Consider the following 27,937-nt stretch of genomic DNA (forward strand, 5'->3'; position numbering starts at 1 on the left):
CCATGAGCACTTTCCCAGGATTATATTTCAGTATTGACTACAGTCAATAGTGGTTGTGTTTAAGTACTTCTTAGAGAGTTTTAATACATTTTTTGACTGAGTTGTATTTCTTTTGTGTTCTTTGTACAATGTAGGGCACCAAATTTAGGACATGGTCTCTGGCTTTTATTTAGTTTTGAGTATCAGGAAAATTGTTCAAGACTTTGAAATAAGCAGGAAGATTACTGAGTGTAGTTTCTATAGAATGCTGGACGCAGCCTTATAAGCTCTTTTGTGGTAATGCAGTTCTGTGAGTTTTGCTTTGTGGATTTTCCTGGTCTGTATTGCACCTTTGTAGCTGGAGAAGATGGCTTGTGAAGGGCTGACCATGATGCATGTAAGTCCTGAAGATATGTCCTTTAGAGACACAGCTGATCTCTGCTGTGAGAGAAGTATGTTCAGATTTGACATTTTCACTCTGTATTTTCATAAAGTAAGACTTAGAACATTTTCTTCAGCATTCTAAGTAACCTATATATGTCTGCTCCTTACTTTCCTCTCAATCTTTTCCTCATCAATAAATGGGCTAAATGAAGCTCTAAAGTATCTGACTCCATAATGCTTGTTTGGACTGCTATTTTATTCACTGCAAGATTTACCAGGTAGGGTTCTAGAGATCAAAGACAAGGCCAAGTGTTCTGCCACTAAGCTAAGTCTCAGGCCTTGGGATATTTGAGACAGGGTCTTGCTTGGTAGCCCAGACTGCCTTGAATTATGGCTCCACTGTGCCTGGCACTCATTGGCTGGTTTTTGTTGGTAGAAAATCCAGGTACTGCAACAATTAAGATTAGGGGTAGGAAGTCTGGGCATTGAAGGCAAGGTGTGGTATCTTGACCATTGATTGGGTATGTCTTGGCTGTGCTGCTTAATACCTCTGAAGAAATGCTGGGTCAAGTGACCTGCCTGAAAGGTAGATAGATCACTATTAGAGGCAGAACACTTTGTTACCTCATATGAGGAAGACCTTTTCATCCCTGTGTACTCATAAACCTTGATGGTGTGTTTCTACCATGCATTATGATATAGAACAGTTCTCTGCTTAGATAGATAGATAGATAGATAGATAGATAGATAGATAGATAGATAGATAGATAGATAGATAGATAGATCAGACAGACATATAATTTTTCCCCTGCTCCCTCTGATTTCTTGTTTAACTGTAACTTTACATAGGAGAACATGTGGATGAGCTCCATAGCATCAGGATCTGTCCAAGTTTGCTGTCTCGGTTGTGATAAATACCATGACCAAAAACACCTTTGGAAAGGCTATAGTTCATCTTATAGCTTTACAATCTATAATGAAAGCATGTTAAAGTAACTAGAGGCAGGAACTGAAGCAGAGATCATAAAGGAATGTTGCCTTCTGCCATGCTTTTCAACTTGGTGTTTTGTTTTTAATACAACCCACAATAACCTGTCCACAAGGGGCAGGGATGGGGGAGGCACAATCTCCATTGAACTTATCTCCAACCCAGCACCCTGTAACTATCATTAATCAAGAAAAAGCCCAACACAAATTTGTCTGTTGAACAATCCCTAATAAAGGAATTTTCTCAATTCAGGTTCCTACTTTGGAGATGACTCTGGCTTGTATCAAGTTGACAAGAAACTTAACCAGCACAGAGTTCTAGATCACATTTCAATAAACAAATCTATAACCTTTCTTTTGTCCAGAGAAAATAGCAAAGATATTATGAGACAGTTCAGGGACATTTTTCCTGAACCAGATGTTCTTTCTTTCCAAAGAGAAGAAGTGCTTCTGCACATGGATTCTGCTGTCACTGGTTCATGTTCTCTCACTCTCCCGTTCTCTGAACATATGGATATTGCTCTGTGATTCTACTTCAAGAATCAAGATTGGTTAAATGAGCCCAACATGGCAAAAACAAATGAAAGGAAGGGTATTCTGAAGGTATTCACTAGTGTTCCTGGTTCCTGAGTTGCCATGTGTAACGGGGTTGTCTGATGCATCTATCCCAAGTCTGCAGTGATGTGGTAAGCCCTGAAGTATTCCTGTACTGCCCTGGCTCTACTCTCTGCTTTGTCATCATAACTATTTAGCCCTAGACTGAACCCATTCTGTCCTGTGGCTATTGCTTATGTAAACATTTCAAAGTAAGTCTTTTTACTAACATAGACATTCTGCTTGCTTGTATTTTAAGCCTTTATTTAGCATGTTTCTAACATTCCCTTCAGACTGTGTCGCACAGAATTTTGGAAACTGCAATGTTGACATGCAGATATTCTTGACTTGGGGCTCAGGTTACCTTTGAAGTACCCAGTAGTTATGGCTCTCTTCTTCAGGAAGTGGTATTCTCAGGAGAAAATTAGAGAATTTCTGATACAATATTGGATTTGGAAGATCCTGAGAACATAAGCTGTTAGCAAGGTTTCTAATTTGGAGAAAGACCTGTGCTCTCTGTGCACTACTGCAGAGTGTGTGGGTGCCTCCCTCACAGTCAGTTAGGCCTGGTTACTTTCTGTTAGGTCCTATTTACCTAGCCCACAGTTTAGAGTTCTCATTTGAGGACTCTGCCTGCATTCCCCCTTTATCACATCTACAGGGCAAGTTCTTTTTTGAGTGCTGTCTCCTCCCCTTAGAGCCAGGCTTTCTGAGCCCTTTTGTTGATGTCTCTTTGCATCCATCCTGCCCTCTGAGCATGCCCTTTTTTTTTTTTCAAAGATTTATTTTATTTTTATGCGTATGAATACACTATAGTTGTACAGATGGCCATGAGCTATCATGTGTGTGGCTGGTGGGAATTGAACTCAGGACTTCTGCTGGCCTCACTCGCTCCGGCATAATATACTGTAGCTGTCGTCAGACGCATCAGAAGAGGGCATCAGATCTCATTACAGGTGGTTGTGAGCCACCATCTGGTTGCTGGGATCCGAACTCAGGACTTTCGGAGGAGCAGTCAGTGCTCTTACCCGCTGAGCCATATTGCCAGCCTGAGCATGCCCTTTTTTAGCATTGATCGATCATACTACAGTGATAGCGTATATGTTAATAAATAGGTAACTTTCAACTTGTTTAGAGGTATTCTCCTTATTAGCTTCTAAATCCCTAAGAGGAACGAATTGCTTTTATATTTATTTACAGTGCCTTAGATTTGATATGTCAAGTAATGAATCTCAGGAGGTGAACTTATATTTGAAAAAAATTAATGCTAGCTCTGTAAATTCAGAGTTAACTACTGGTTATCCAACTAGGCATGCTGGTAAAGAGATGCACAGGAGTGTGTACTTGTAGAATGGAGTCGCTATGAGCAGCTTAGGCTCTCGTCTCAGTTCATTGAAATTCAAGTCAGGATTCCATTACTTATTACTTTGTCACCCTGAAGAAGTTATTAATGTTTCTGTTAGCTTTCCAGTCTGTAAAATCTGTGTGATGGTGGTGCTTGCTTTCTTAGATTGTGGTGTAGTTGTATGAATTAATACATGCACATATTCCAAACAATTGGTAGAACAAGAGCTCAGTTGAGATCAGTGGTTAGTACCTTGTGTTGATTATTGTTACTAAGTTGCTTAGCTTCTATCTAGCACAGAGAATGTCCTCTATGAGTGACACATGTCATCATCTGTAGTATTTCTGTTTCAGACTCCTTTTTCCAGTGCAAGTTCAAAATCACTCTTCCTCGAGCTCTTTTATCATTGCCTCATCTCTCTCTTGATGTTGAATGTGTTCCATCTTGGGCTTTTTTTCCCCCTTGCATTTCTTATGTAAAATCAGTGAGTGAACAAGTAAACTGTATGCATTTGACAAGAGCTTTTTAAATGCCAGACACAGTGCTAGATATTGAGGATTGAACCAGACAAATGTATTCCTTATGGACATACCTCATTGGTTATATAATTATTGTAAGGACTGGAGCAGAGTCCCGTGAGTACACTAATGACCACAGTTTATTCAGGATGGCCTGACAAGAAAGCTGTGGCTGGAGCTAGAATTGTGCTGTGGAGGCAGAAAGGTGAATGGTTCTAGATCAGGGAAGGAGATGAGGGGACAGAGCAGGAGATTTAAGTCAGCTGCCATGCTTGAACAATGTGGACAATGCTTTTTCCCGTATGACGGACTTCAACAGAGTAGATTAAAGAATGAAATTAGGAATTTCTGAACATGCTAATATTAAGCATGCATGAACCATTCAGAGGTTTCTAAGCCAGTGGTTTGAAAACTATTGGATGCGTAGATCTGTATGTACATAATTGCCTCAAATTCTTTTTAAATTAAATTCTATTTCATCATTATTATGATGCATGTATGGTAAGTGTGAGTGTAAGTGGGTGCTATATAAATGTGGAAGTCAAAGGACAACGTTTTGGAGTTATTTCTCTTCTATAATGAATTCCGGGAATTAAATTACCCACTGAGTCATCACACCATTTCCTTATATATAAATAACAAATACCTATTTTTATTTGAGGCAGGGTCTCATTATGAAGCCCTCTTTGGCCTGGAACTTGTTATGTAGACCAGGCTGGCCTGAAACTACAGAGTTCTGCCTGCCGGCCTCTGCCTCCAAAGCACTAGGATTGAAGAAAGCATTACCATAGCTTTCTTTAAGTTAACTTTTGAAGTGTAATATATCTGACATATCTGTGTACGTGTAGCTGCACACCAAGCATAGCCTACATGGTGTGCTCAGAAGACATGGCTCAGGAGTTGGACCTCTCCCCATGAATTCCAAGAATCTGGCTCAATATAGACAAGGATCTCTGCCCTCAAGCCATCCTACAGGCTCCACAGAGCACATTATGAAGAATCCCTAGGCCGTGGCCTTCTTCTCAAATATAAAGGTCATATAGCAGTGAGGGAGTTGCTAGCAAAGGAAATTGAAAAGCTTGTTGCCCAAGAGGCAGTGTTAAAAAAGTGTCACTACACAAACTGCTGTTTCACTGTTACATAAGATGAAGACCTGAGAATTGCTCAATGGGTAGTTTGGCACCATGTTCTTAGTTTGTGTAGGGTAGTAGAAGCAGGGTAGTGGTGGAGGTGGTGGCGGCAGAAGTTAGAAATCAACCCACCTGGATTAGCAGAAGAACTGCCATACTTTTCAGCATTGTATACATGTGATAATGGTACCTGTATAGTTTGAATGTCTGAAAAATCAGAGAACACTTACAAGTGTAAATGCCCTGAAGGAGAGAACAATGGAAGTGAGATTGGAGCTCCTCTGTTGAACATACCAGTTGCAACCTCACCAAAACACATTTTCAGTTGAATCCCTCTGTCACTATATCATCGGTATAGTCCACATGTAATGTACCTCAGTACTTAAAAGCTACAGGGTGAGGCTAGGAATAAGTGCTACATACATCTTCAGGACGAGTTTGTAACCTCCAGTCCAAAAGATTTACATTAAACTACCATATAGATGTTTTTTCTGTAGGGGTTGCCTCTTTGCTTTGTAAGCTTCTTATCAATTGTTCCCACTTGTGTGGATTCGGGGTACACTTTATTAATCTGTGACTGAGCATGGCTTTGAGGCGTTTTACAGCGTGCTGCTACCTTACTGGGAACACATTTTATTTTAACTTCTCAAACCAGTCTGATATGTGAGCTTTGTTTATTTTGTACCTTTCTGACTTTGAACCATAATTATCTATGTAAAGTCATCCTGCCTTTGAAGAAGGACTCCTAAGTTTGTTGTCTGTACTGGGAAGCACTCTGCGTACAGCCCTTTGATTGAGTCAGAACAAATTCCACATCAGCTCCCAGTGATGTTTTCCACATCATTTACAGACTAGTCAACATCAAAAGTATTTGTCTCAAGATAAAGAACAAATTTATCGAAGAGGGCTCCAGAGCTAGAGGGATGGTTATCTGACCTGACTGATTTGTAACTTTATCTGGGCAAAGCAGAATTAGTCTTGAATGTTAATAAATAAGAAAACCTCTTTTCCTTACATAGAAAAACTTTTTTTTTATTAGATATTTTATTTACATTTCAAATGATATCTTTTTCCCGGTTTCCCCTCTGGGGGGAAAAAAAAGCCTGTTCCCCACTCCCCCTGCTCACCAACCCACCCTCTCCCACTTCCTGGCCCTAGCATTCCTTTACACTGGGGCACAGAACCTTCACAGGGCCAAGGGCCTCTCCTCCCATTGATGACCAACTAGGCCATCCTCTGCTGGAGCCATGAGTCCCACCATGTGTACTCTTTGGTTGGAGTTTTAGTCCCTGGGAGCTCTGAGGGTACTAGTTAGTTCATATTGTTGTTCCTCCTAAGGGGCTGCAAGCCCTTCAGCTCCTTAGGTCCTTTCTCTAGCTTCTTCAATGAAGACCCTTTGTTCAGTCCAATGGATGGCTGTGAGCCTCTACTTCTGTATTAGTCAGGCACTGGCAGAGCCTCTCAGGAGACAGCTGTATCAGGCTCCTGTCAGCCAGCACTTACTGGAATCCATAATAGTGTCTGGGTTTGGTGATTGAATATGGGAAGGATTCCCAGATAGAGCAGTCTCTGTATTGTCCTTCCTTCGGTCTCTGCTCCATAGTTAGTCTCTGAAACTCCTTCCATGGGTATTTTGTTCCCACTTCTAAGAAGGATTGAAGTATCCACACTTTGGTCGTCCTTCTTCTAAACTTTCATGTGGTTTGTGGATTGTATTTTGGGTATTCTGAGTTTCTGTGCTAATATCCACATATCAGAGAATGCATACTATTTGTGTTCTTTTGTGATTGGGTTTCTGCACTCAGGATTTGCCTAAGAACTTCATAAATTCATTGTTTTTAATAGCAGAGTAGTACTCCTTTGTATAAATGCACCACATTTTCTGTATCCATTCCTCTGTTGAGGGACATCTGGGTTGTTTCCAGTTTCTGGCTATTATAAATAAGGCTGCTATGAACATAGTGGAGCATATATCCTTATTGCATGTTAGAGCATCTTCTGGGTATATGCCCAGGAGTGGTATTGCTGGGTCCTCTGGTGGTACTATGTCCAATTTCCTGCGGAACCACCAAACTGATTTCCAGAGTGGTTGTACCAGCTTGCAATCCCACCAGCAATGAAGGAGTGTGTGCCTCTTTCTTCACAACCTCGACAACATACTCAAGCAAATCAGTTGCCTTCCTCTACACAAAGGATAATCAGGCTGAAAAAGAAATTAGGGAAACACCACCCTTCACAATAGTCACAAATAATATAAAATACTTCGGTGTGACTCTAACTAAGCAAGTAAAAGATCTGTATGACAAAAACCTCAAGTCTCTGAAGAAGGAAATCGAAGAGGATCTCAGAAGATGGAAAGACCTCCCATGCTCATGGATTGGCAGGATTAATATAGTAAAAATGGCCATCTTGCCAAAGCAATCTACAGATTCAATGCAATCCCCATCAAAATTCCAACTCAATTCTTCACAGACTTGGAAAGAGCAATTTGCAAATTCATCTGGAAAAACAAAAGACACAGGATAGCCAAAACTATTCTCAGCAATAAAAGAACCTCTGGTGGAAGATTGCAAGCTGGTACCACCTCTCTGGAAAGACTTTGCTTTTTAACTAAATCTACTACAAGTAAGCAAAAGAAGAAATAAAAATTTGTACCTCTGAGGGAGTTGGCTCTTTCCTTCCATGCTGTGGGCCCAGGGGATTGAAATCAGGGGCTAGGCCTGTCTCTGCTGAGTCACCTCAACAGCTCTTATTTGTTTTCTTAATGATAGCTGTCCTGACTGGCTTGAGATCTAGACTGGTGATGCAGTTTTAGTTTGCATTTACCTGATAGTTAGGAACATTTATCAGTTTTTTTGTGTGTGTAATGGCGATTTGTTTTTCTATATTTTGACCACTGTTTGAAGGACTCCGATTGCTCAGAAAATAAAACCAAGAATTAACAAATAGGATTAAATGAAATTAAAAATTTCTGCATATGAATGCAAATAACTGAGTGGCCAGACTGATGTTAGAATGGGAGGCAATCTTAACTAACCATCCTACAGAATGAATAACTAAGATATGTATTACCTCAGCTTAAAGGGTTATATTGTAATTGCCTTAATCTACATCTTGAAGTTATAGTTAAGGATAGTGTGAGTTCATATATATGTATACACACACACACACATATATATATATATCATAAATAACCTTTCAATCATAGTCTGTAATTATTAAAGCAATACCACAAAATAGAAAGCTGGGTCAGAGAATAGCATGTTTTATCATCCTGGAAAGCTATTGAGTAAATTAAGTGGGTATTTAATTTGATACATTTTGAGTCATTCAAAATATACCTTCTGTTTTCCTTAATAAGTTTCTACCATAATTGTTGTCATTTGTCTGAATATTGAGTAAACTAGAACTCCCTCTTCCAAATTGTATAATTAACTATTTTTATTAACTCTAAAAACACCAGACTTTAAAAATTCTCAATTAAATGCAATAAAAATGCTTTTGCTTAACATTATGGGACCATTGACTACTTTATGTTTGACTTCAGTATTTAGGATTCTGCATCTCTTCAGGCAGCCATCTCCATGAAGAAAATATTTAGGGAAAATGCATTTGTCTCCATCTAATAGCTAGTTGACACTTATTTAAGGTTTTTAAATTTTGTGCTGTAGACTACTGACTGACATTTTTTTCTCTTTTTCTGAAGTTGTCTTCTTGTCTGGAGTAGAGTTTTGCATGACATCAATTTCCTTGCCCCTCAGTTCTTGATTTGCCCATGAAATGAAAATGTGTGCTTCATCAAGCCATTTTAAATTCTTTTCTCTGCACATTTTGTTTTAATTATCTCTTGAGCCATTTTCTGATTCTATAACACATTCTTACCTCTAACCTATAGAGACATTAGAAGTAATAAAAATCTGTTCAAAACTTTTAAAGAAAAATAATATTTCACACCTGTAAGTTATTTTTTAATCCAGTTTTGTAATAGATACCCAGCTATAGCCTCTGGCTGCACTACTTTGTTCTATATCTTAGTGTCACTTGCCATGGCTACACTGTTTCTAGGTCACGCTCATGCCCCACTCCTGACTATTGTGTCAACCTAAAACTTACTTGTACAGGCATGGTGCTGTAGGCCTTTAATGTCAGCACTGGGAGACAGAGGCAGGCAGATCTCTATGATTTTTGAAGTCAGCCTGGTCAGCAGAAAAGTTCCAGGCCAACAAAGCCATCATAATGACATCATGCCAAATAAATAGATAAATGTTCATTACACAATGCTTAGAAAAGAATCAAAAGAGTTATTAAAAGTATAAGCTCTCGGATTTCTCAGTTGGCTGTGGTGTGCTTTGTTTCAGTACTGCCTCATCAGTTTAGAGGTTTATTTGGATAAATGAGGCATTTACACTAAGAAATTGCATGTTTGGGCAGAATATTTAATCGGAAAATAATTGAAAGGTGTTTCTCCTAGTTTGCTATTCTCTGCCTATAAACATTTTTCCCATGTATGTTGATATTTCTGAACCAGAAAACAAATTGCCACGTCTCCTGCCTATTTTTAGAGTAATTACCATTGTTTTATAATAAAATAACTTTCCTGTACATCCTAGCTAAAGCATTCAGCACTATCAAAAGTATAACATGTTGCTACACTGTTGAATAATGAAAGGGATTTATTACTGATTTGAGGCTATCTGAATAGGATAGTCTTTCTCCTGAATAGAAATATAAAAGCAATTCTGTTTTTATTTACCTGACCTTAGAGAGATAAGACATTTTCTCTGTGAAGTATGAAGAGAATTTTTATTTAATTTTTTTTTAAAGAAATAAAATAGTACAAGAAAATGTAAGGCATGGATCTGAGAGGAAACCACATTCCAGGAAAAGCATGAAGGAGTTTCTAGGGTCTTGATTAGGGAAAGGCTGGCAGACCCCATGCGGAGGCCAGCAGCAGGGTTGGAGTGCCCATGGTGGAGGCTCTCCAAAGAGACAGCTATCTTGTGTAGTATCATAAGACAAAAGTATGACAGTCCATTGAACCAAAAGTTATAAAAGTACGCTGTTGAGAAATTAAGAGCACTGGCAAGCAGGAAAAGGTGGAGGAAGACAGTATGGGATGATCTGGGAAGAGGACAAGAAAATATGGATCTGTGGAAGACTTTTCTGGATCTTAGTGATAGCTTTACGCTGACTGTATAGGTTAGCTGATCTTGGGAAGAACCTGACTTGGCATCCTTAACCCTGCCTGAATGTCTACACTGCACCCTTATTAGAAAATGAGGATTGAAGGCAGGAAGAGAACAAGTTAGTGTATGTGTTTCTTTGTTGTGAATTAGGTGTCTGTTGTCATCCTTTTTATATGAAGTACACACACCATCTTCTGCAGTTTATCTGCCCAACTTAGCTTATATGTGGAATATGTTATATGAGTGTAGAATATGAGTGTGTTATATTTCCCGTTGATGATAAAATGCAGATTTTTACCACTGAACGGCTATAGCTCTGTTTCTAAAGGTTAAATTAAATGATTCTCACAGCTTATTTTGAGCTGGTTAAATTTGGGAAGCTGAAAGTCATTCAATAAAAAAAAACAATCTCCAAGCCTGTGTAGAATTTTTTTTATTTTAGAATTATTATTTTATTCATGCTGATTTTGTTTCCAAGTAGGTATTAGGAATTAGTGAAACCTTTTCCCTTTTTATCCCCTTCCTCTCGCCCCACCAAAAGCTTTTTACAGCTTTGGTGCGGAGGTGCATGTGAAGCCCAGCAGATGTTTGAGGGTGAAGGGACCACATTTTAACCTGTGGGGCCCAGGGATTGCACCCAAGTCATTGGCTGGGCAGCAAGTACTTTTTACCTTTTGTACCTCTTTTATGTTTTGTTACAGACAGGTCCATGTAGCTCAGGCTGGCCTCAAACTCCCTATGAAGATGAAGCTGGCCTTGAACTCCTTGCGCCCACCTCCCATGTGCTGGGATTACAGTATGGACGGTGATTGGCTGAAACATTGTTCCTTATTTGAACAATGAATGCCCTCTAGTTAGCTGATAGTGGCATTTGTTCCCCTGCTTTCTTTTAGCTGTTGCCTAAGAGCTGAAACCTCATTATGCAACTTTGGAAGAACTGGTAAGATTTTCCCCTAGTCTCCTAACCATTGTTTCATCTAAACCGTTTTCTGGTTGAAAGTTTTAAAGTGCTTTAGTACAATTTCTTTATTATATTAAAATAATTCATATAAAAACTACTGAGCTAATAGTTTCGAACTTGTCATTTTTTCCTACTTAATGATAAGTTAGTTGGCTAAGGTAAAAGTTGTCTTGAATTTTAAATTAAGGAAATGCATTCTTCATAGTCTAGTTATTTTTACCTTTTAAAATTTAAAATATATGCAGCTAAAATATATTATCTTCAGTGTATAATTCTTTGAGCTTTGACAAATGTGTCCCCTAATTTTTTCCCTTTTGAAAAAGGGTCTCCTCTATCCCAGGCTGGCCTTGAGCTCATGAAATAGCCAAGAGTGCTTGTCTTACACAAACCATGGCCAGTTTTATGTGGTCCTGGGCATGGAACACAGAGCCTCATGCATATTCTACAAGCATTCTACCAGCCTGGCTCAGTTCTCATATTCATACCCATCCTGTCTATCTAGTTTTATGTCGGCTCAACATTAGCTAGAATCATCAGAGAGGAAGGAGCCTCAATTGAGAAAGTGTCTCCATCATTTTGGGCTGTAGGCATGCCTTTACAGCATTTTCTTAGTTGGTGTTTGATGTGAGAGGGTCCAGTCTGTTGTGAATGATATCACCCCGGGCTGATGGTTCTGAGGTCTATAAGTAGGCAAGGTTGAGCAACCCAGTAAGCACCACTCCTCCGCTGCGTATACTGCACCCTTTTTAGAACCTGCCTCCAGGTTCCTGCCCTATTTGAGTTCCTTTCCTGACATCCTTAATTGATGGACTATGTAAGCCCATAAACCCTTTCCTCTCCAACTTGTTTTTTGGTCATAGTGTTTCATCACAGCAGTGATAGCCCTTTGAAAGTGTGCTACTGTGCTAATACCATTCCTACTACATAGAACTATTACATGTCGTGGTGTGTACAGGTTATTTATCCCAAACTGGTGAATTGTTAGGCCATTTTGCATTTTATGTGATTATTCAAAGTCCAGGACATATCCTGTGCCTATTGCCTGGCCTGTCTGGAACTTTTACGCTTGTCAGTCAGCATGCCACTTTGTGTGTTTATCTTGAATGCAAAATGAGCCTTCTCTTCCTAGTATTCACAAAGTCCCCACTTCCTTTCCTTGGAATTGTACATGGGTGAGAGATCCCATGTCAGCTGGATCAGCCAAATGGGAGCATTTATAGATGCCTGTTATTTGTAGCACTTCTAAAATAGGTGTGTCTGCAAAACCACAAAGGATTTAGTTCCTCCTTATTTGGAAGAGAGGTCATGCTGGATCTAAGGTCTTCCTCCCACTGGTTCCAGTGATTAGCACTCCATTCAGACTTCTCTTGTCTTTTGTCTGTCCTTAGCTTGCAGGTTCCATTAGAAAATTTGGTTTAGCTAATTGGGATGTATTCAGATGAAGGTATAGAATTTTTAACTTCAAGAGAACCACAAATAAGAATGCAGATTTCTTCTAGCTCGTGTTCCTACTGATGCACAGAGGTACAAGCCAAGCCTAGACAACCACTTCTCTGCTCTGACTTGTGGGAAGCCTGAGTCATGTGATGTGATGTGCCAGCTAAGCCACCAGCATGAGGTGATGGAAGCCAGACGTCACTTAATGAGAGATTTGATAGCCTAGGTTCAGCACCTTTACAAAAACAAAGGTTTTGTTCTGAGTGGTTTTCTCTGTAACTCTCTTCTATGTTTCCTTTATTCCAGCTAAATGTGCAGCTCACTAAAGTTTTCACACACGTACCAGACCCCTCACACACTCTTACTGTGAAATGTTAGTAGCTAGCCGGGAGAAGTTGGCTTCAGCATTGTAAGTTCTTTGTGGAAGCACTAGAGCTGGAGTGCATTCCCAAGTATCCTCCCACCAGAGTCCCCTTTACTTCAAAAGATTAGCATGCTGTACAGTTGGCTCTTCACAGACAACCATAAATCCATTCCAAGAATTAACCCAGCGTGTGGAAGGGAGGAAGAGTGTTGAGTGAGGAGTGGTGGGTTTACCTTTCTGGTAGGGGATGTAGTTGTGATTTGTCTTCTGTGCCACTGCAGAAGTAATTTGCCGATTCTGTACAATCCTGCAAAAATAACTATGGCAGTCAACAATTACATAGTCTTTACGTGAAAAAACACATTTGCTTCAGTGTCCTCAGTGATTACTTCTGGTCTCCATTCTTATCTCTGTCTGCCCTCTTGTTTCACTGTGCACTATGATTAGTTGGCCCTGAGGGGCCAGTAAGACAGCCAGTTCATGCTGGGGAAGAGGCATTCTAAGGTAGAGAAAATATCTGTGGTGCTTCCAAGACGTCTCCTAGGCCCAATGGTTCCTTCACCATTGAGCTTCCCAGTGCTGATAGAGTAAGTCTGTATTAACAGGGTCACCTATGTGTGTAATTTGGTCTGCCTCAAGGTTATTCTTTGATGTTAATGGAAGAGTGATTGTGGTGATGGGAATTCATTGGTGAGCTTCCTTCTTAACCGTTCTCATTTGAGGCTTGCACATGATAATCCTGAGTGTTACCTAGTAACTAATAGGCTTACCCTCTTCCCATTTCCCTGTGCTCTTTTGAGTGCTATGATGTTTCACGTATGGGGATTTGAGGAGGAAGATGATAGGATTTCTTTTTGCTAAGGTCAGGAGCATGTGAACAGCTTCATGAACCTATCATTTCTGTAAGTTGTATTCTCTAGGAGCAGTGCCCTGACTGTCCAAGTACTGCCCTCACAGCCCCTGTCCTGTGCCTGTTCTCTAGGATTCTATTTCATCACCCCTCTTACTTCCAACCAGCTTTATCACTCTTCCAAAATCATTTAAAAAAGAGAAAGACTAGTTGTTTTCACAGGAAGGTACTTTGTTGGGTTTGGTTTGCTTTGGTGTTATCTGGGTTTTTAAGGCAGTTTGATTTATTCTGGGCTGTTCTCCAACTCACTGTGTAGCTAAGGATAGATAACCTGAACCTTCTGATCTCCTGCTTCGGCTTCCCCAGGGCCAGAATCGATGTCGGGCATGCACCACACTCCCACGTTGGATGGTCTTGGGGACTGAGCCCAGGGCCAGCACTCTACCAGCTGAGCTACTTCCCCAGCCCTGTTCTTTGTTTTCTAGAGACAGGGTCTCCTCTAGCCTGATATTGTTGCCTCTCCTTCCTGAGTGCTAACATCACATGTATGCACCACCGTGCCTCACCCATAGGACAGTACGTTTCAGGGAGTTGGCAACCCAGCTTTTCAGATGGATTTTGTATAGCCACAGAAAGATGTGATGGAAGGCTGCAAAGGCTCAGCAGGTAAAGGCCACTTGACAGCAAGCCTAATGATCTGAGTTCAGTCTCCAGAGCCCACCTCACAGAAGAGAACCAGCTACAGCGATGTCCTTTGGCCCCCACATGACTGTGACACATACCTACAGTAAATAAACGTTTTTTTAAAACTGTGTTTTAAAGAAAGATGTGATGTTTCCACATTTGAAAGATTGGGCCTAAGCCAGAACAAGACAGAATGGGAGTCAATAATTAAGATGTGTTTATATCTTTTGATTCTCTTTAAGGAGAATCTTTCTTGGGGGTCATCCTAAATCCTGTTGCTCTAAATTTGAGGTATAGATACTAACTGCTTTGAAATGAAGTCACCTAGGGAGCATTTGTTGCATCATTACTTTCTCAATTTCAAGGTGTATTGAGGAGGCAGAAACATTCCTTAAAGAGATGCCATCCACAATAGTAGGTTAAATGTGGCTAATGCAGCCTCAAATTAGCTCTTCTGAGAGGAGAGAAAAATGCTTGTGCATGGTTTGCTGTGAAGCACCGGTAATGTGAAAACTAGCAGTGCAACCAAAAGGAAAAACTTGTGCCCAGAACTACAGCTGCTGCTGTATTATTTACACCAGTGGAGGAGAGTGTTGCTACAGGTAACAGAGAACCAGGCCTAATTTATCTGCTTAGACTCTCTTGAGCCCATATAGTACCAGGGAACTATGGCAGTAGGTTCCCAGTTCTTTCATGAGTAAGCTATCTCATGGAATGCCTGCAGATGACAGTCTACCCATCTAAGCTTAAGTAGAAGACATTGCCTTGAAAACAGCACTTGGTGCTGTACATCTCAATATTATCCTGAGATCGTTAATGTCTGCTTTAAAAAACAAACTCAGGGCTACAGTTTTTGTACATAAATCTTTGACTGTTACCATATTTGAATGTGTTGTGCTTCTATGTCATTGGGAAGGGACTGAGCCTGTCGTGTTAATGGCGTTTCTGAACCTTACCACTGTGTCAGGCTAAATCTGGAGAGTAGAAACTGGCCTCTGTTGTTGTTCATTACTTGTAATCAAATTTTATCTTGTTTACCTTTTCTTTACCTTTCTCTAAGTAGCCCTAAACCTCACTGTGAGGCCCAAATACTTTTCCATGCTTGCATAAGCTCCTTGAAAGGCAACTTACCTAGCCTTATTCAGTCCATTTTTTTTGTAATTTACTCTGAATTCCTAAGATAATTTTTACATCTAAATTATCTGGAGTGGTTTATAAGTATATCACCTGAGGAAAGTTACCAATGTTCTGTACTATACTTTTCATCTGAGCCACAGAAATAAGTGGTCTCAAGAATTTTCCTGTTGAAAAGGAGCATACTAAACAAAGATATGCTTGCCATAACAAGGAAAGACAGACACCATCCTGTGGCTGTGACTGCAATTTGGAAGAGCTGACATCTCTTGGTTATTACAGTCAGTTTAATTGACTTCATAAGATTCCTTCATTCTTAAAATGCTGTCAGCTTGGATGAAGTCTCCATTCTTCCTGTTAGTGGGTGTTCCATGTCATTTCATCTCCTAAGCCTTTGAATCCTTGCCTCAAGAACATGGGTACTCCATGTCTTATTTCACAGTTTTGCATCTGGAAGTAAATACGGTAAGCTGTTAAAAGTTTCATGCCTTCAGCTTTCATTACCCCCTTTCCCTTCTAATCTCTGCCATCCTTAATGGCATGCCTTTCTCTGTCATCTTCCCATGGGTCATTTCTGGAGTCGGCCTGGTAGATTATGAGCTGAGACTTAAGTGAAGTGAAGCTCTTCTGTGGATTTCACTGCATAGAGACCAGTCAGGTCTTTTGACTCTCCTTGATTGTTCTGAGTAAGCATCTCCCTGATAAAGCAGGGAATATTTTATCCTGCTCTTTAGCCAGGTTAGCAAAAGGGTGAGGATAAGGACACAGCTTCCTTGTCAGTAGTAACATTAAAGGTGTGTGTGTGTGTGTGTGTGTGTGTGTGTGTGTGTGTGTGTGTGTGTGTGTGTGTCGGTCCGTCCGTCCTATAAGCATCTTTATTTTTCTTTCTCTTTCATATAGAGCCAAAAGACAGGGGTGAGCAAAAGTCTATTTCTGGAAAATTCAGAATTCCTTCACAGTGATATTAGGTTGCCTCATGATTTGCAATAATCAATTTGGTAATTGTTGTTGACTTACTGGCTCAGCTCATGAATAATGCCCCAGATTTAGACTAGTATGGCAAAAGGATTTGAGTCAGGTAGTGCTTTTGTTCCCTTGGAGCATTTGTCTTGCTTGACTATCCTGGACTTCAGCCAACTGCCAGAAAGGCATTTTTCCTGCTGTATGTGTGTAGTAGAATACGTGTCGCTTAAGTGTTCACTGGGGGAGTTTCCAGCCCACTACAGCTCATTGTTAGCTTACCTTCTACCAATGTGCCATTAGGAAGCCTCAGAATGGATGACTGGCTCTCCTTTTCTCTAGGAATCCCTTTGAAGGGAGGATGGATCTTATTACTATAAATATTGTTTTCATCACAGGCTATCTCACTGATTTGAATGAGAGGAGCGTCTTTGGCTGCTGTGGGAACGCTGTAATACTTGATGGCTTGTTAAATTTTCATTACTGTATGGACATTAATCTAGATACGATAGCTGTGTTGCTAGGAGAAGCATCAGAATGGAAGCGCCTGGCCGAGTGCAGATTGCCTATGTCACAGAAGTCAGGAAAGTCCACAGAACTTGCTGTCCTCAAAGGGAATTTGCAGTTCTGCTGGCTGGGCTGAAAACCTCAGAAATTCTCAAATCCAGCAACTATTCCCCCAGCATATGTGATGTGATATTTTGATGCTTGCTTACTCTATCATCTGTTTAATTAGCTTGAGAGTCTGAGAGGATTTGAAAGCCCTCAGCGACTATGTGGTCAAGAGCTCTGAGACTCTAAATGCTCACACTTGGTACTCTTGAGAGCAGAATGCATGGACTTGTGTTGATGCATTAAAAATGTTTAGAAAGTACTAGGTGGGAGTGGAGGTGAGGGAGTGTGCATTTATTTCCATAATTATTTGTGCTGGTATGATGTGGTCTTTGTCTTTTCTTTATGGAACACATCCTGTTCTTGCAGATTTCCCTGAGTAAGACAGTACACCCCGACACATATACACCCCTATCCTTAAAATGCATATGAAACAGGGATAGTTGAATTGATGTCCAGAGAAGGCCAGGTTCCTCACAAGGTTAAGCCAGAGCTTGGAGTCTTATACAGCGTGTTTATAATTGAAGATAGACTACTTATGGCTCCCTGAGCAAGGATTCTAGGTGGTATGTAACATGGCCTGAACACCACTTTTTTTCTTTCCTTTTTTTTTTTCTTTTTTTTTCTCAAAGAAAAATTAAAGCCAGGCAGTGGTGGTGCACACCTTTAATCCCAGCACTTGGGAGGCAGGGGCAGATGAATTTCTGAGTTCTCCAGGACAGCCAGGGCTATACAGAGAAACCCTGTCTCAAAAATACAAACAAAAAAGAAAAGAAAGAAAGAAAATTAAAGTTTCAGTTAGGTGCCATGGGAGAATAGTATTAGTTTTCTGACCTCAGTTTTAGCTTAAGAGAAAATGATATACACACTTAGTGTGTAGCTACTGTGCAGAAGGAAGCATTGGTCAGGGAACAATATTTCTTCTAGCAAGGTCACATAAGTATCACATCTGGGTCATGTCTTCAAAAATTACAGATTCTTAGGTGGTTAACTTGCTTAGTTTCCTCTGGACTTTTTATCCCAAGCTGAAGAAAAATGAGCACATATCTGTGCCCACTGCTCCGAAGGCAAAGGAGCATATGTCATGTCTGTGTTCACTGCTCTCCAATGATTGTCTCCTTCTTTTCTCCACTAGGACACCCAGAAAGCAAAGCAATTCCTGCCCTTTCTTCAGCGGGCAGGCCGCTCTGAGGCTGTGGTGGAGTATGTCTTCAGTGGCTCTCGCCTCAAGCTCTATTTACCTAAGGAGACCTGCCTCATCACCTTCCTGCTGGCGGGTGAGTTCCATGTCTCATATGTCCTTGTGGGAAGTTGACCCTGGACTTCTCCCTGTAGCCTCAAGCCCTCCTGTTTTTCCTCCATTCCACCAAGCATATGACTTTGGAAAATAGTTTGAAAGACAGCACCAAACCTTATCCTGCTTAGATGGGGGAATTCTAAGCCTAGAAAACAAATAATAGAATACCCATACTTGGCATTAGCCATTTAAGGTCACCTGCTCCTGCCATGTCAGTAGTAGGCAGCCCTCGGGATCTGAGCTGCCCTGCCCATGGAGTTCCCCAGGCAGTGCCACTTGGTCCTCTTTTTCTTTTCTTCAAATGTCATCAGGTTCCCAGTCCTTTAGGAAAGTCTAGCAGTGACACTGCTTTCACAGCTCCTCCATCAGTAGTGTTTCTTGTTGACTGAGAGTGCCATGCTAGGGCACGCCTTCCTCCTTCCTTGCCGCCTGCACGTTCACCTCTCATAGCCTGCCTTTCTGGGTTGCTTAATGTTTCCCCAGACAGCGAGACTGTGAACTGTGCTCTTTGAACAACTTACATTTATGTATTCAGAGTATAAACCGCTTCATTTCTTCACTGCTGGCAAATAATAAAGATATTTATTTCCAGTCAGCCCTTACAGAAACTGAGGTCTTTGAAGGAAAGCTGTCCCCTTCATCCTCCCACCCCTTGCACACATTCATCTACTCACAAAGGACACGCGCTTTTGTGCGCCCAGATGGCGTGGTGCTGTTTCTGTTACTGTCCTGTTGCCTCAGCACTTCTGTTGAGTTCTTGAATAGAATTTGCTGTAGTTGAAGGGAGCAAGGGCTTTGCTTTCTATCCATCCACAGCCAGATTCCTTTGGCCCCTTTTTCCTGGAAGGCACTGAGAACTTCTTGTCTAGATAAGGGGCTCCCTTAGACCCTAGCTGGAAGGGTTGAGTTATGTACAATAAACCACTCCCTGAACACCTGGCTGCGCAGCTCATCACTGCTGCTTGACTATCCTCTCCTGACAAGGCACCTCAAGATCTCTTACCAGTTTGATGGTCCCTACACAGCTCTGCAGGTTTCCTGCAAGGACCAAGAAAAGTATGACTCCATCCTCAGAGACAGATGGGGAAAGAAGGCTTGAATCAAATCCACACTTTGCCAGAGGGCCAAATTTGTATTTCTCTTGGTGGCAGTTGTAGTAAAGCAAGGCTACAGGGCAGTGCAAGTCTGTTCCTGTGGACATTTGGGCCCTGTTCTTAAGCTTTCTGTAGCTGAAAGGTTTCTTGGCTGTGGATTCTTGTCCTGGGGTTTAAGGTATATACCCAAAAACAAAAGCAGCATCTTGGCAGTGTGGAATTTAGTCCAGGATGAAAAACAGAAAAGGTCTGATTGTTTCCGGGAAACCTGGCCTCAGATCCATAGAGGACCAAAAACACTGGCTTCTAAACTCAGCTCCTTTAACAGAGCCAGCGCATGGTGGTCCTGTAGGATGCTGCGTGTTGTCACCTCACTTGGAAAGAAGCTTAACTATGTCAGCCATTTCCTCTGTAGACTTAGCATTATCCTAAGAGTTATAGTTCCAAGACATTGCCTAAGTTAACTTTCAGCCTGAAAGATAGATTACATAGCAGCAAATACAGGCTACAAAGTATAACCCCAAGTATTTAGGAGGTGCGCTTCACTGTGTTTAGGATGAGTGTAGGGAGGAAGTCAAACACCCTAAGCTTGAGCCTTGGAGTGCATATGAAGGCCACAGTCAAAGCTAACACACTGATAGGAACTGGTTAGAGGAATGGCTAATTGGTTTGGCCTTGGATGTGTAATGTTTATAGTTTCCATGGCAATGTTGAGAACTGTCAGAAGAGCCTGGGCAGATGATCAGGCACTCCGATCAGGGAGTGCTCCGCATGTGTGCAGTGCTTGAGACTGTCAGTGCCTCCAGAACAGCTTTAGGATTGGTTCATTCCACCCCATGTATGACGTGAACACCCAGGAACTCAAGCATAGGCCCATATGCAGAGAGAAGATACAACCCTGAGAGTAACAGAACCATTGAGAGGTTCAGAAAACTAGGGAGATAGAGAACTCTGAGGAGGCAGCACAGTCAGAGTTAAACCACAACTGTATAAAGCAGTGGCATGATTTTATACTGTTTAATCAACCAGAAAGTCATAGGTGACCTTTGTCGGTATATTTTCATCAGAGTTATCAACCAAAGGCAGATTCCAATGATTAGAAAATACCCATGGCTGCTGGGAAGGGGCAGCCTGAGCAGGTAGACTGCTTAACTCAGAGATCCATCAGAGAATGGAAAACAGTACACATGAATGAGTGTTGACTGGGTACATGGCAAAAGGATGCTGACATGTATTGTACTTCTAAAATTGATACATGCTTTCAAGTCATGAGGTTGTATGTTAAAGTTGGAAAGCTATCTAGTATAGCTGTTTGTTTTTTTTTAAAACAATCCTAGATTGTTAGCTAAAATTTACCAAAATCTTCATATAAAAAGGATGGACTATACAAGACTGGTGGCAAAAGCCTATAATGATAGTACTAAAGTAAATGGAGGCAGAATGATCAAGAGTTTGAGGCTATATATCTAGGCTAACCTGGACTACATGAGACCTTGTCTTCAAAAGAGGTTGTGCAGGGTAAGGGAGGGTGGAGAAAATCTTAGGGAACATGCAATTTAAAGTACTGAGGGGCCCTGTTACAAATTCTGAGAAATCAAGGAGATTGTGAGGGGATGAGGAAAAGCTGACCTGGGGATGTGAGTTCGCTGGAACATGGGTGGAATGAGTCTGCTCAGAAAGACCTTTGTGACGTCAAGGTGAGTGAGCATAAGCATAGGCCTGTAGACCTGAGCTGTGACTGTTGGAACAGTCTATTCTCATGGCACAACTCACTCCACACCATATAGAATGACACTGTAAAGATGGTCTCCATTCACAGCTAGAGTAAACCTCAAAAATCGCAGTTCTCAAGGGGAAAGTCAAGACATTTGTTGAGCTCTGTTCCCTCCTTGCTGCTCTCATTAATTCCGGCCTTTTGGAGAGCTCTCTGTACTTGAAGATGGGATGGACACTTTGCATTTTTATGTGGCCTTTTTTGGGCAGACGGCCCCACAGCTTGATAGGGAGTGGCATTTGGCCCGAGCCAGCTGGTCTCTCTGTCACGGTTCCTGCACCCCTGTACGTGAAGTGATTGTTTAGTCAGATGGGCTAGCAGGTGGGGCTGGAAAAGTCAGCTGCAGCTAACAGGTCAGTGCCTCCTGACAGCGCGTGCCCTTTAGTCCTTTCAGCACCTGGCCTAAGTTTGGTCAGCAAGCAGATGACCTTAGCCCATCAGAGCTGAGACTGCTGAAGGTCCCTAAGCCTGCTGCTGTGCCTCCTATGAACACTTATTTTGCTCTTGGAGGCAAATCACAGTCCATGTGTCCTGAGAACCCAAGGCAGCTTGTTTTTAAGGCATCAGTTTTCCTCAAGCAGCATTTAGGATAAGCCTCACACGTTTCCTTCCTTAGAACAAAAGCAGCATACCTTAATCTTTGATTTCATGTTAGCTTACTCGGTATCTTGTCTAAGAAAGACTGAAGCATATATTTGCAACTCATGTGCCTCTTGGTTCTTATTTTTATGAACATAGGGTGTGTGCCCTACTATTACCATGACCTTTGTGTGAAGGTTTTTCATTGTAAATTACATGCTACCTCTTGGGCATCAGGGCCATGCTGAGGGCACAATTCAGGAAGTTGTCATACTGACTAAGCATAGCAGGTATCAAGATAGCGTCCTATAAACAAAATGCCTTCTCCAGAATTAAAAGAGAAGAATAATTTGAACCTTCATGGTAAAGTAATGTAAAGAATATTAAATCAGGTCTTTGGGATCTTTTGCCAAACTAGGTTGGGACACATACAGGTTGTTTGCACTCTACACCTTAAAGGTAGTGCAGTCTGGCAAATTACAAGCCAAGGTGAGCAGGGCGAGGGGCTGGGGTAGACAGCAGCCACCTGACATGGAAATGACTCATGGGACAAGCTGCCTAGATTGCAGCAGCCACCTGACAGGGGTTCCATGTGGATCACAGTAGGTGACTTAGGATTAACCATTTACCTAGGCACATGAGCTAGGACTAGAATGAGGCTTCCCTTTGCCTGCCCTTTTGGCATCTCTCTTACTTTTCTATCTCTTTCTGATTATAGCTCCCCGCCCCACCCCCTGGCGATGCATTCTAACAGTTGTGGCAATAAGGTTCTAGTTGTCTGAGTTTTAATGACTAGTAGAGGGTTTGTTCATGATGCACAAATGGTGTGGCTATGGGTCTGTCCTTTCACCTTGAATGCCTTTGAATAGTGTTTCATTTCCTTCCTTCACTTTAAAGTCTCTTTTCCAGCCTGTCGTAATTGGAATATCAACTGCTTGTTTCAATAGACCAAAAACTTGTAATGAGAGGAAGGGAGGGAAGGTAAACAGGAATATCCTTCTCATCTCCGGGCCCCAGGAATGGTGGATCCCCATTGATTACCAGTGCCTAACCAAATTACACAATTAAAGCCAATGTATGTTTAAGTGAGAAATCCCATTCTGCTATCACAGAGGTGCTAATGAATCAGACTGTTACTGCAGTTGTGTTTGCTGGGCTTCTATCCTTAATTAAGCAATTACAGGGTCTGCTGATACTTATGAATTCCTTTCAGATGTTTTAATTGAATTGCAACTTAATGGATATTTGTAAAGTGGGATATTCTTTCTCTTGGGACTTCCCAGTTTGGATGTCTCCTCTGCCTGTGTGTTTTCAGTTGGGACCCATCACCTGAAATGGACAGCTTGACAAGAGACCTTCATGGAGATTCTGTTGTTCTTTTTTTTCCATAATAAAGAGCATACTAAAAGGTCACTTATAGGAAATTATTACCACAACAGGTTTGGGCAACATTTGTGACAAGGCCCAGAATTCTCACAAGTTTATTATAAGGTAGATACATAAATTAATGAGAGTTTATGCTCTCAAATTAACTTTTAATCTAGTAATATACATAGCCATATAAAACCAAGTAATAATAAAATTAGAATTATCAAAAATGTAAGCAACACATCATAAGAATTGTCTTATTTGTGTTGTGACCATGAACCAGCTAAGCTGAGACTGGGTAATGTGTAAAGGGAAGAAGTAGATTTTGACTCTCAGTTCTGGAAGCTGTGTTTTCTAAAATCCTAGTGGTGCCAACATCTGCTTGCTTCTGGTGGGGATCCCCTGCTGCTTCAACTCATGGTAAAAAGTTGAAGGGCAAGTGTTTAAATAAAAGAGAACAATTCTGAGGAGTAGGGCCACTTCCTAACAACTACTCCTACAGTAAATAATCCATCCCTTACAGTTCCTGCCTCCCAACACTGCCATTGTACCAGTTCTATCTCACTGGAATGGAGGGGTTTGAGGGGAGGGTAAAAAGCAAATGTACAGAGGAAAGGACAAGTAATTGAGGGATGGAAAATCTTCCAGGGAAGGTAGCATTTGCTCATCCAAGAAGTGGAGCTTTTCTTTTGACAGATTGGCTATCTAGGCAGAGCATCTTTGCCTGTATCCGTTCTCAGAAGAGTTGCCTTACAGAAAGGATGTGGTCAGCTTTGCTGTATCTGGGAGGATACAAACTTCTGTGGGAGGGCACAAACATCTGCTCAAAGGCCTTTCCTCCCATTGAGCTTCAGTGCTATGGCCTCAGCTTGAAGTCTCTGCAGGCTCACCACTGATCAGGCAGGAAAAAGCAAACCTCTAACTGTAGGCTGATTGTCTACCTTCTTTAAAGCATGAATCAGCTGCAGAATGGGCTGCCTCATAACTTAGGAGACATTCGCTGGCATGGTTATTTAATAATATTTTCTGTCCTCTGGGCACCATCTTAAGGAAGATAGAAGTGCATGACAAAGTTGGAGTTTTCTAGCAGGAAGGAATGTGTAAACATTAAGGGGAACAAATATTTTAAAGATAAGGTAGCTGGGCTTGGTGGTTCACATCGGTACACATGGGTGGCTAAGGCAGGAAAATTGCCATATTTTCAGGCCACCCTGTAGTACAGTCTCAAAACAGTAATAGTAGCAAACAAAACGTGAGGTAGGAAAAAGAGAAAATAACCTTAAATTACAAACACATGAGACTCACTTGGAGATTCTAAAATAGTAAGTAAGCATCGAGATACTAACACAGCTAACCATCCTACTCTGTGACCCAGAAGTTCAAGATTCAGAGACCAGTGGGGCAGACTGCTAGTTTGTGCCAAGGCAGGGCTCCCTAGTGCATGGTTTTTCAATGGTATCTCATCTTCAATGAGAATGGAGAGGCTTTAGTAAGAGCCTAGAAATGCCCATATCTGGGAGTGGACCATAGGGCTCAAAAGGATATACTAGAGTGTTTCAGGAGAGGAGAGGGAGGGCTTCAGTTAGTTCAGTAGTCACTTCAAATACTTTTTGATCAAGGCAAAATAATAAAGTCATCAGTAAAAATGAAATTGTTCAGCATAGTTTAAGGGAGCCACAGACCGTGTAGCTGAAACACTTAAGGATTCTGATTTTCAGATTCCTAACAGTTGTTTGGGTCAGACCAGCCCAATCATCTTGGCATGATGCTGGTGACCAGGGGTTGAGGGAGACAGCAAGGTCCTATGGCAGTTCTGTGCTAGCCTGTGTCAGCCAGGGGCTTTTCATCCTGGTACCCTCTGTGGAGTGTGTCAGACTTCTGTGGCCTCCAAGTCACACTGTTCAACCAATACCTCTCACTTGGGCTCTTTGTGCCACAGAAACATTGTATAATCCTCCACCTGGAATGCCTCTGGCTCATCACTGAGAAGATTCCTTCTGAACCCTTCCACTTTGCAGAAGACTGCTCGTGCTTTTTGTGTTCTTACTAGTTCTTGCTTTGGTGAGATAAAGAGTGATCCTCAGTAGAAATAAAACCTGCCATTCACAATTCACAGTTAGTAGAAGCCTGAGAATGAGCCAGAAGCTGGGCTGTGTGCTTGTTCCTTTACAGTTCCTCCTCCTCTTCCTGCCCTACCTCAACAAGGGTTCCTTGCTGAACCTTCTTAAGACAGGGAAGGGAGAAGAGGAAGTTTCTAGGGATCTGATAGGTCCATTTTCAACGCCATTACATCAGCTTGCTGGCATTTTCCATCCGCCACCTAGCACTGATGAAAAGCTATCCTAGATTAAGCTACTCTACACTAGCCCAGTTTTATGGGGAAGTCTATTTGGCCAGAAGGATTATAGAAGCAGACCCTGGATGCAAGACAGGGAAAATAAAAAAATAATTTGGTGGTTTAAAATTAAAAGGAGGAATGGAGGGATGGCTCAGCAGCTAAGTAGTACACTTGTTTTGCAGATTTGGTTCTAGTACCCACATGGCAGCTCACAACTCTCTGTAACACCAGTCCCAGGTGATCTGACACCCCCTTTTGGCCTCCACAGGCACCAAGCAAACACATGTATGCAGACCTACATGCAAGTAAAGCATCCATACATATGGCAATTAATGATTATTTTTTAAGAGAAATGTTATGACATTTCTTGTAGTGACTAGTCTCAGCATGAACAGTACATACTGCTTATAAGAAGAATCTTGGTTGCCATGAGAACTACCTCTACATGTCTTCTTTTCAAACCCATTTGCATCATTTAACCTGTTCATTATTGAACAATGAAATAGACGGTCTTGGCCCCTCTCTTCGCCCCAGGTCATTGCTCCCCTTGTACCTTGTTTGTTCATAAAGTGGGGCTTCTTCAGCTGAAATCTGGATTTGCATGAGATTGTACAGTTTATGTGGGAGCTGCACACTTGAAAGTTGCCTGGTGTGGGCCACTGTGCGCATTCCTCCAGTTGGCCTTTAGAAGGCCTCACAGACTTTGCCTCATTTCAGGGCAGTAGGAATATTCCCATTCTGATGGAGAGGTGCCAAGCATAGGCCCCATATGTGCAAAAATGAGGCACAGAAGTCCCTGTCATATTTGGAAAGCATCTGAGACAAATGCATTCACTACTAAAGCTTTTTTCCATTTATTTCAACTACTTAGAGGTTTTGGAGAGGTTTAACCAGAGTTTCTTTTCTCTTTGCCTATGAAAAAATAAATAAGATATACATCTTCTTATGGCTTCTAGAATGAGCTTTGGAAGAACTTCACATTGGAGCTTTCTGACTTCTCTGTATTCTTCCCTTCTGTATAGTCTAATGTTGCTTTACAGTAGAATTCCCGAATAAACACTATGAACTCCTGCACATACCTTTACTGTGGATGAAGATGGTTAAGTCTGCCCATAAGCAGACTAGCAGAGAAGTCCCTGTTCCCTGCCCTTGTGTGCCTCCTTTTCCTGAGCTTGTACATCTGCTAGTGATTTTTCTAGGGTTAATTTGGGTGTTTTTATTTTTAAATTGGAACATGGTGTCTGTCTCTTTTCTGTGTGTGTTTTGGATGCAGCCCCTGTGCTAGGCATGCGGTTATTAACTCCACTGATACACCAGTTCACTCATTAGCATTTGCATTTTAAATTACAAGCTAGAGCAGACGACATTTATGCTATATTTGTACCATTGCCTTCTTCATGAATGATGTTGTATGTGCAGGGAATGCAGAAATAACTCTAAGGCCCTGATATATTTTAGTCTCTTTTTTCAACAAACTGCTACTTCTTTTTACTCTTGATTCTCATTGTTTAATAGGGATTTTTTTTTATTCTTTTCCAAGTTTAGATGTACTCGTGAGTGCTACTGATTGGGAAATGGTAACAACAACAACCCTTCGTATCAAAATAGGCATATTGCGTAGAGTGGCCATCTTTCTCACTCATGTGCTATTCCTTGTAAGCAGCCTGCTTTGATTTGAGGGGAGCAGAGTTTTCTCCTTCCCAGAGCAGTGGGTAAAAGATATCATAACAGATATTTGTTCTTGCTTGTATCTGTGCTCCAATCCTCCCTTTTAAAAAGGGATTAGTCAGTGGTTACTTGCTAAAACCTGTTATTGCTCAGCACTGTAGGGAGAAGAAAAGAAAATGGTGGAGGCCTTCAAAGGATTAGCATTTAGATTTCACTGCCCAGCATATTGGGGTTTAAATTGCCAGCACCGAAGTAGGCCCCTTAAGATGAGAGGTGCCAGTGGTTAAATTCTCTTGCCCAGCTCCTGCTCATGGTAGATAGCAACTTCATCCCAAGAACGAAATGAAAACTGCATAGTCATGGACTGGGACCAGAGCCTTTCCAGCCTCTCCCAGCTCTTCCTAACCTGGTGCTTGCTGATTGAGGGCAGAAAACTTGCATTGGCTGATAGGTCAGCATGCATGTTTTGCTTTTCCTGTAATTCAATATCTGATTTTGTTTCTTCAAATTCTGACTTTCCAAGGACCTATTACCTCACACATTCACTACACACTTTTAAAATAACATGAAAGGGGCTCAGAAATGCATACCATAAGTCAAGGTGCATTCTGGGCAGATAACCAAAATTCTGCAGTTCCCTTCCTTCTTTCTTTCTTTTTTTTTTTAAAGATTTGTTTATTTATTATATGTAAGT

The 27,937-nt window shown here is 41.4% G+C and overlaps 1 protein-coding gene across 1 annotated transcript in view; it reads left to right on the forward strand.

Annotated features, from left to right (window-relative positions):
- The window catches only part of Snd1 (staphylococcal nuclease and tudor domain containing 1), a 404,121-nt gene that overhangs the window by 240,085 nt on the left and 136,099 nt on the right, over nt 1-27,937 (forward strand). The window contains exon 15 of the mRNA XM_031381336.1: nt 18,261-18,402. Within this exon, the coding sequence (XP_031237196.1) occupies nt 18,261-18,402 (142 nt within the window). The remainder of the gene's footprint in view (nt 1-18,260; nt 18,403-27,937) is intronic.

Source organism: Mastomys coucha, unplaced genomic scaffold, assembly GCF_008632895.1.
Source record: "Mastomys coucha isolate ucsf_1 unplaced genomic scaffold, UCSF_Mcou_1 pScaffold20, whole genome shotgun sequence".
NCBI lineage: Eukaryota > Metazoa > Chordata > Mammalia > Rodentia > Muridae > Mastomys > Mastomys coucha.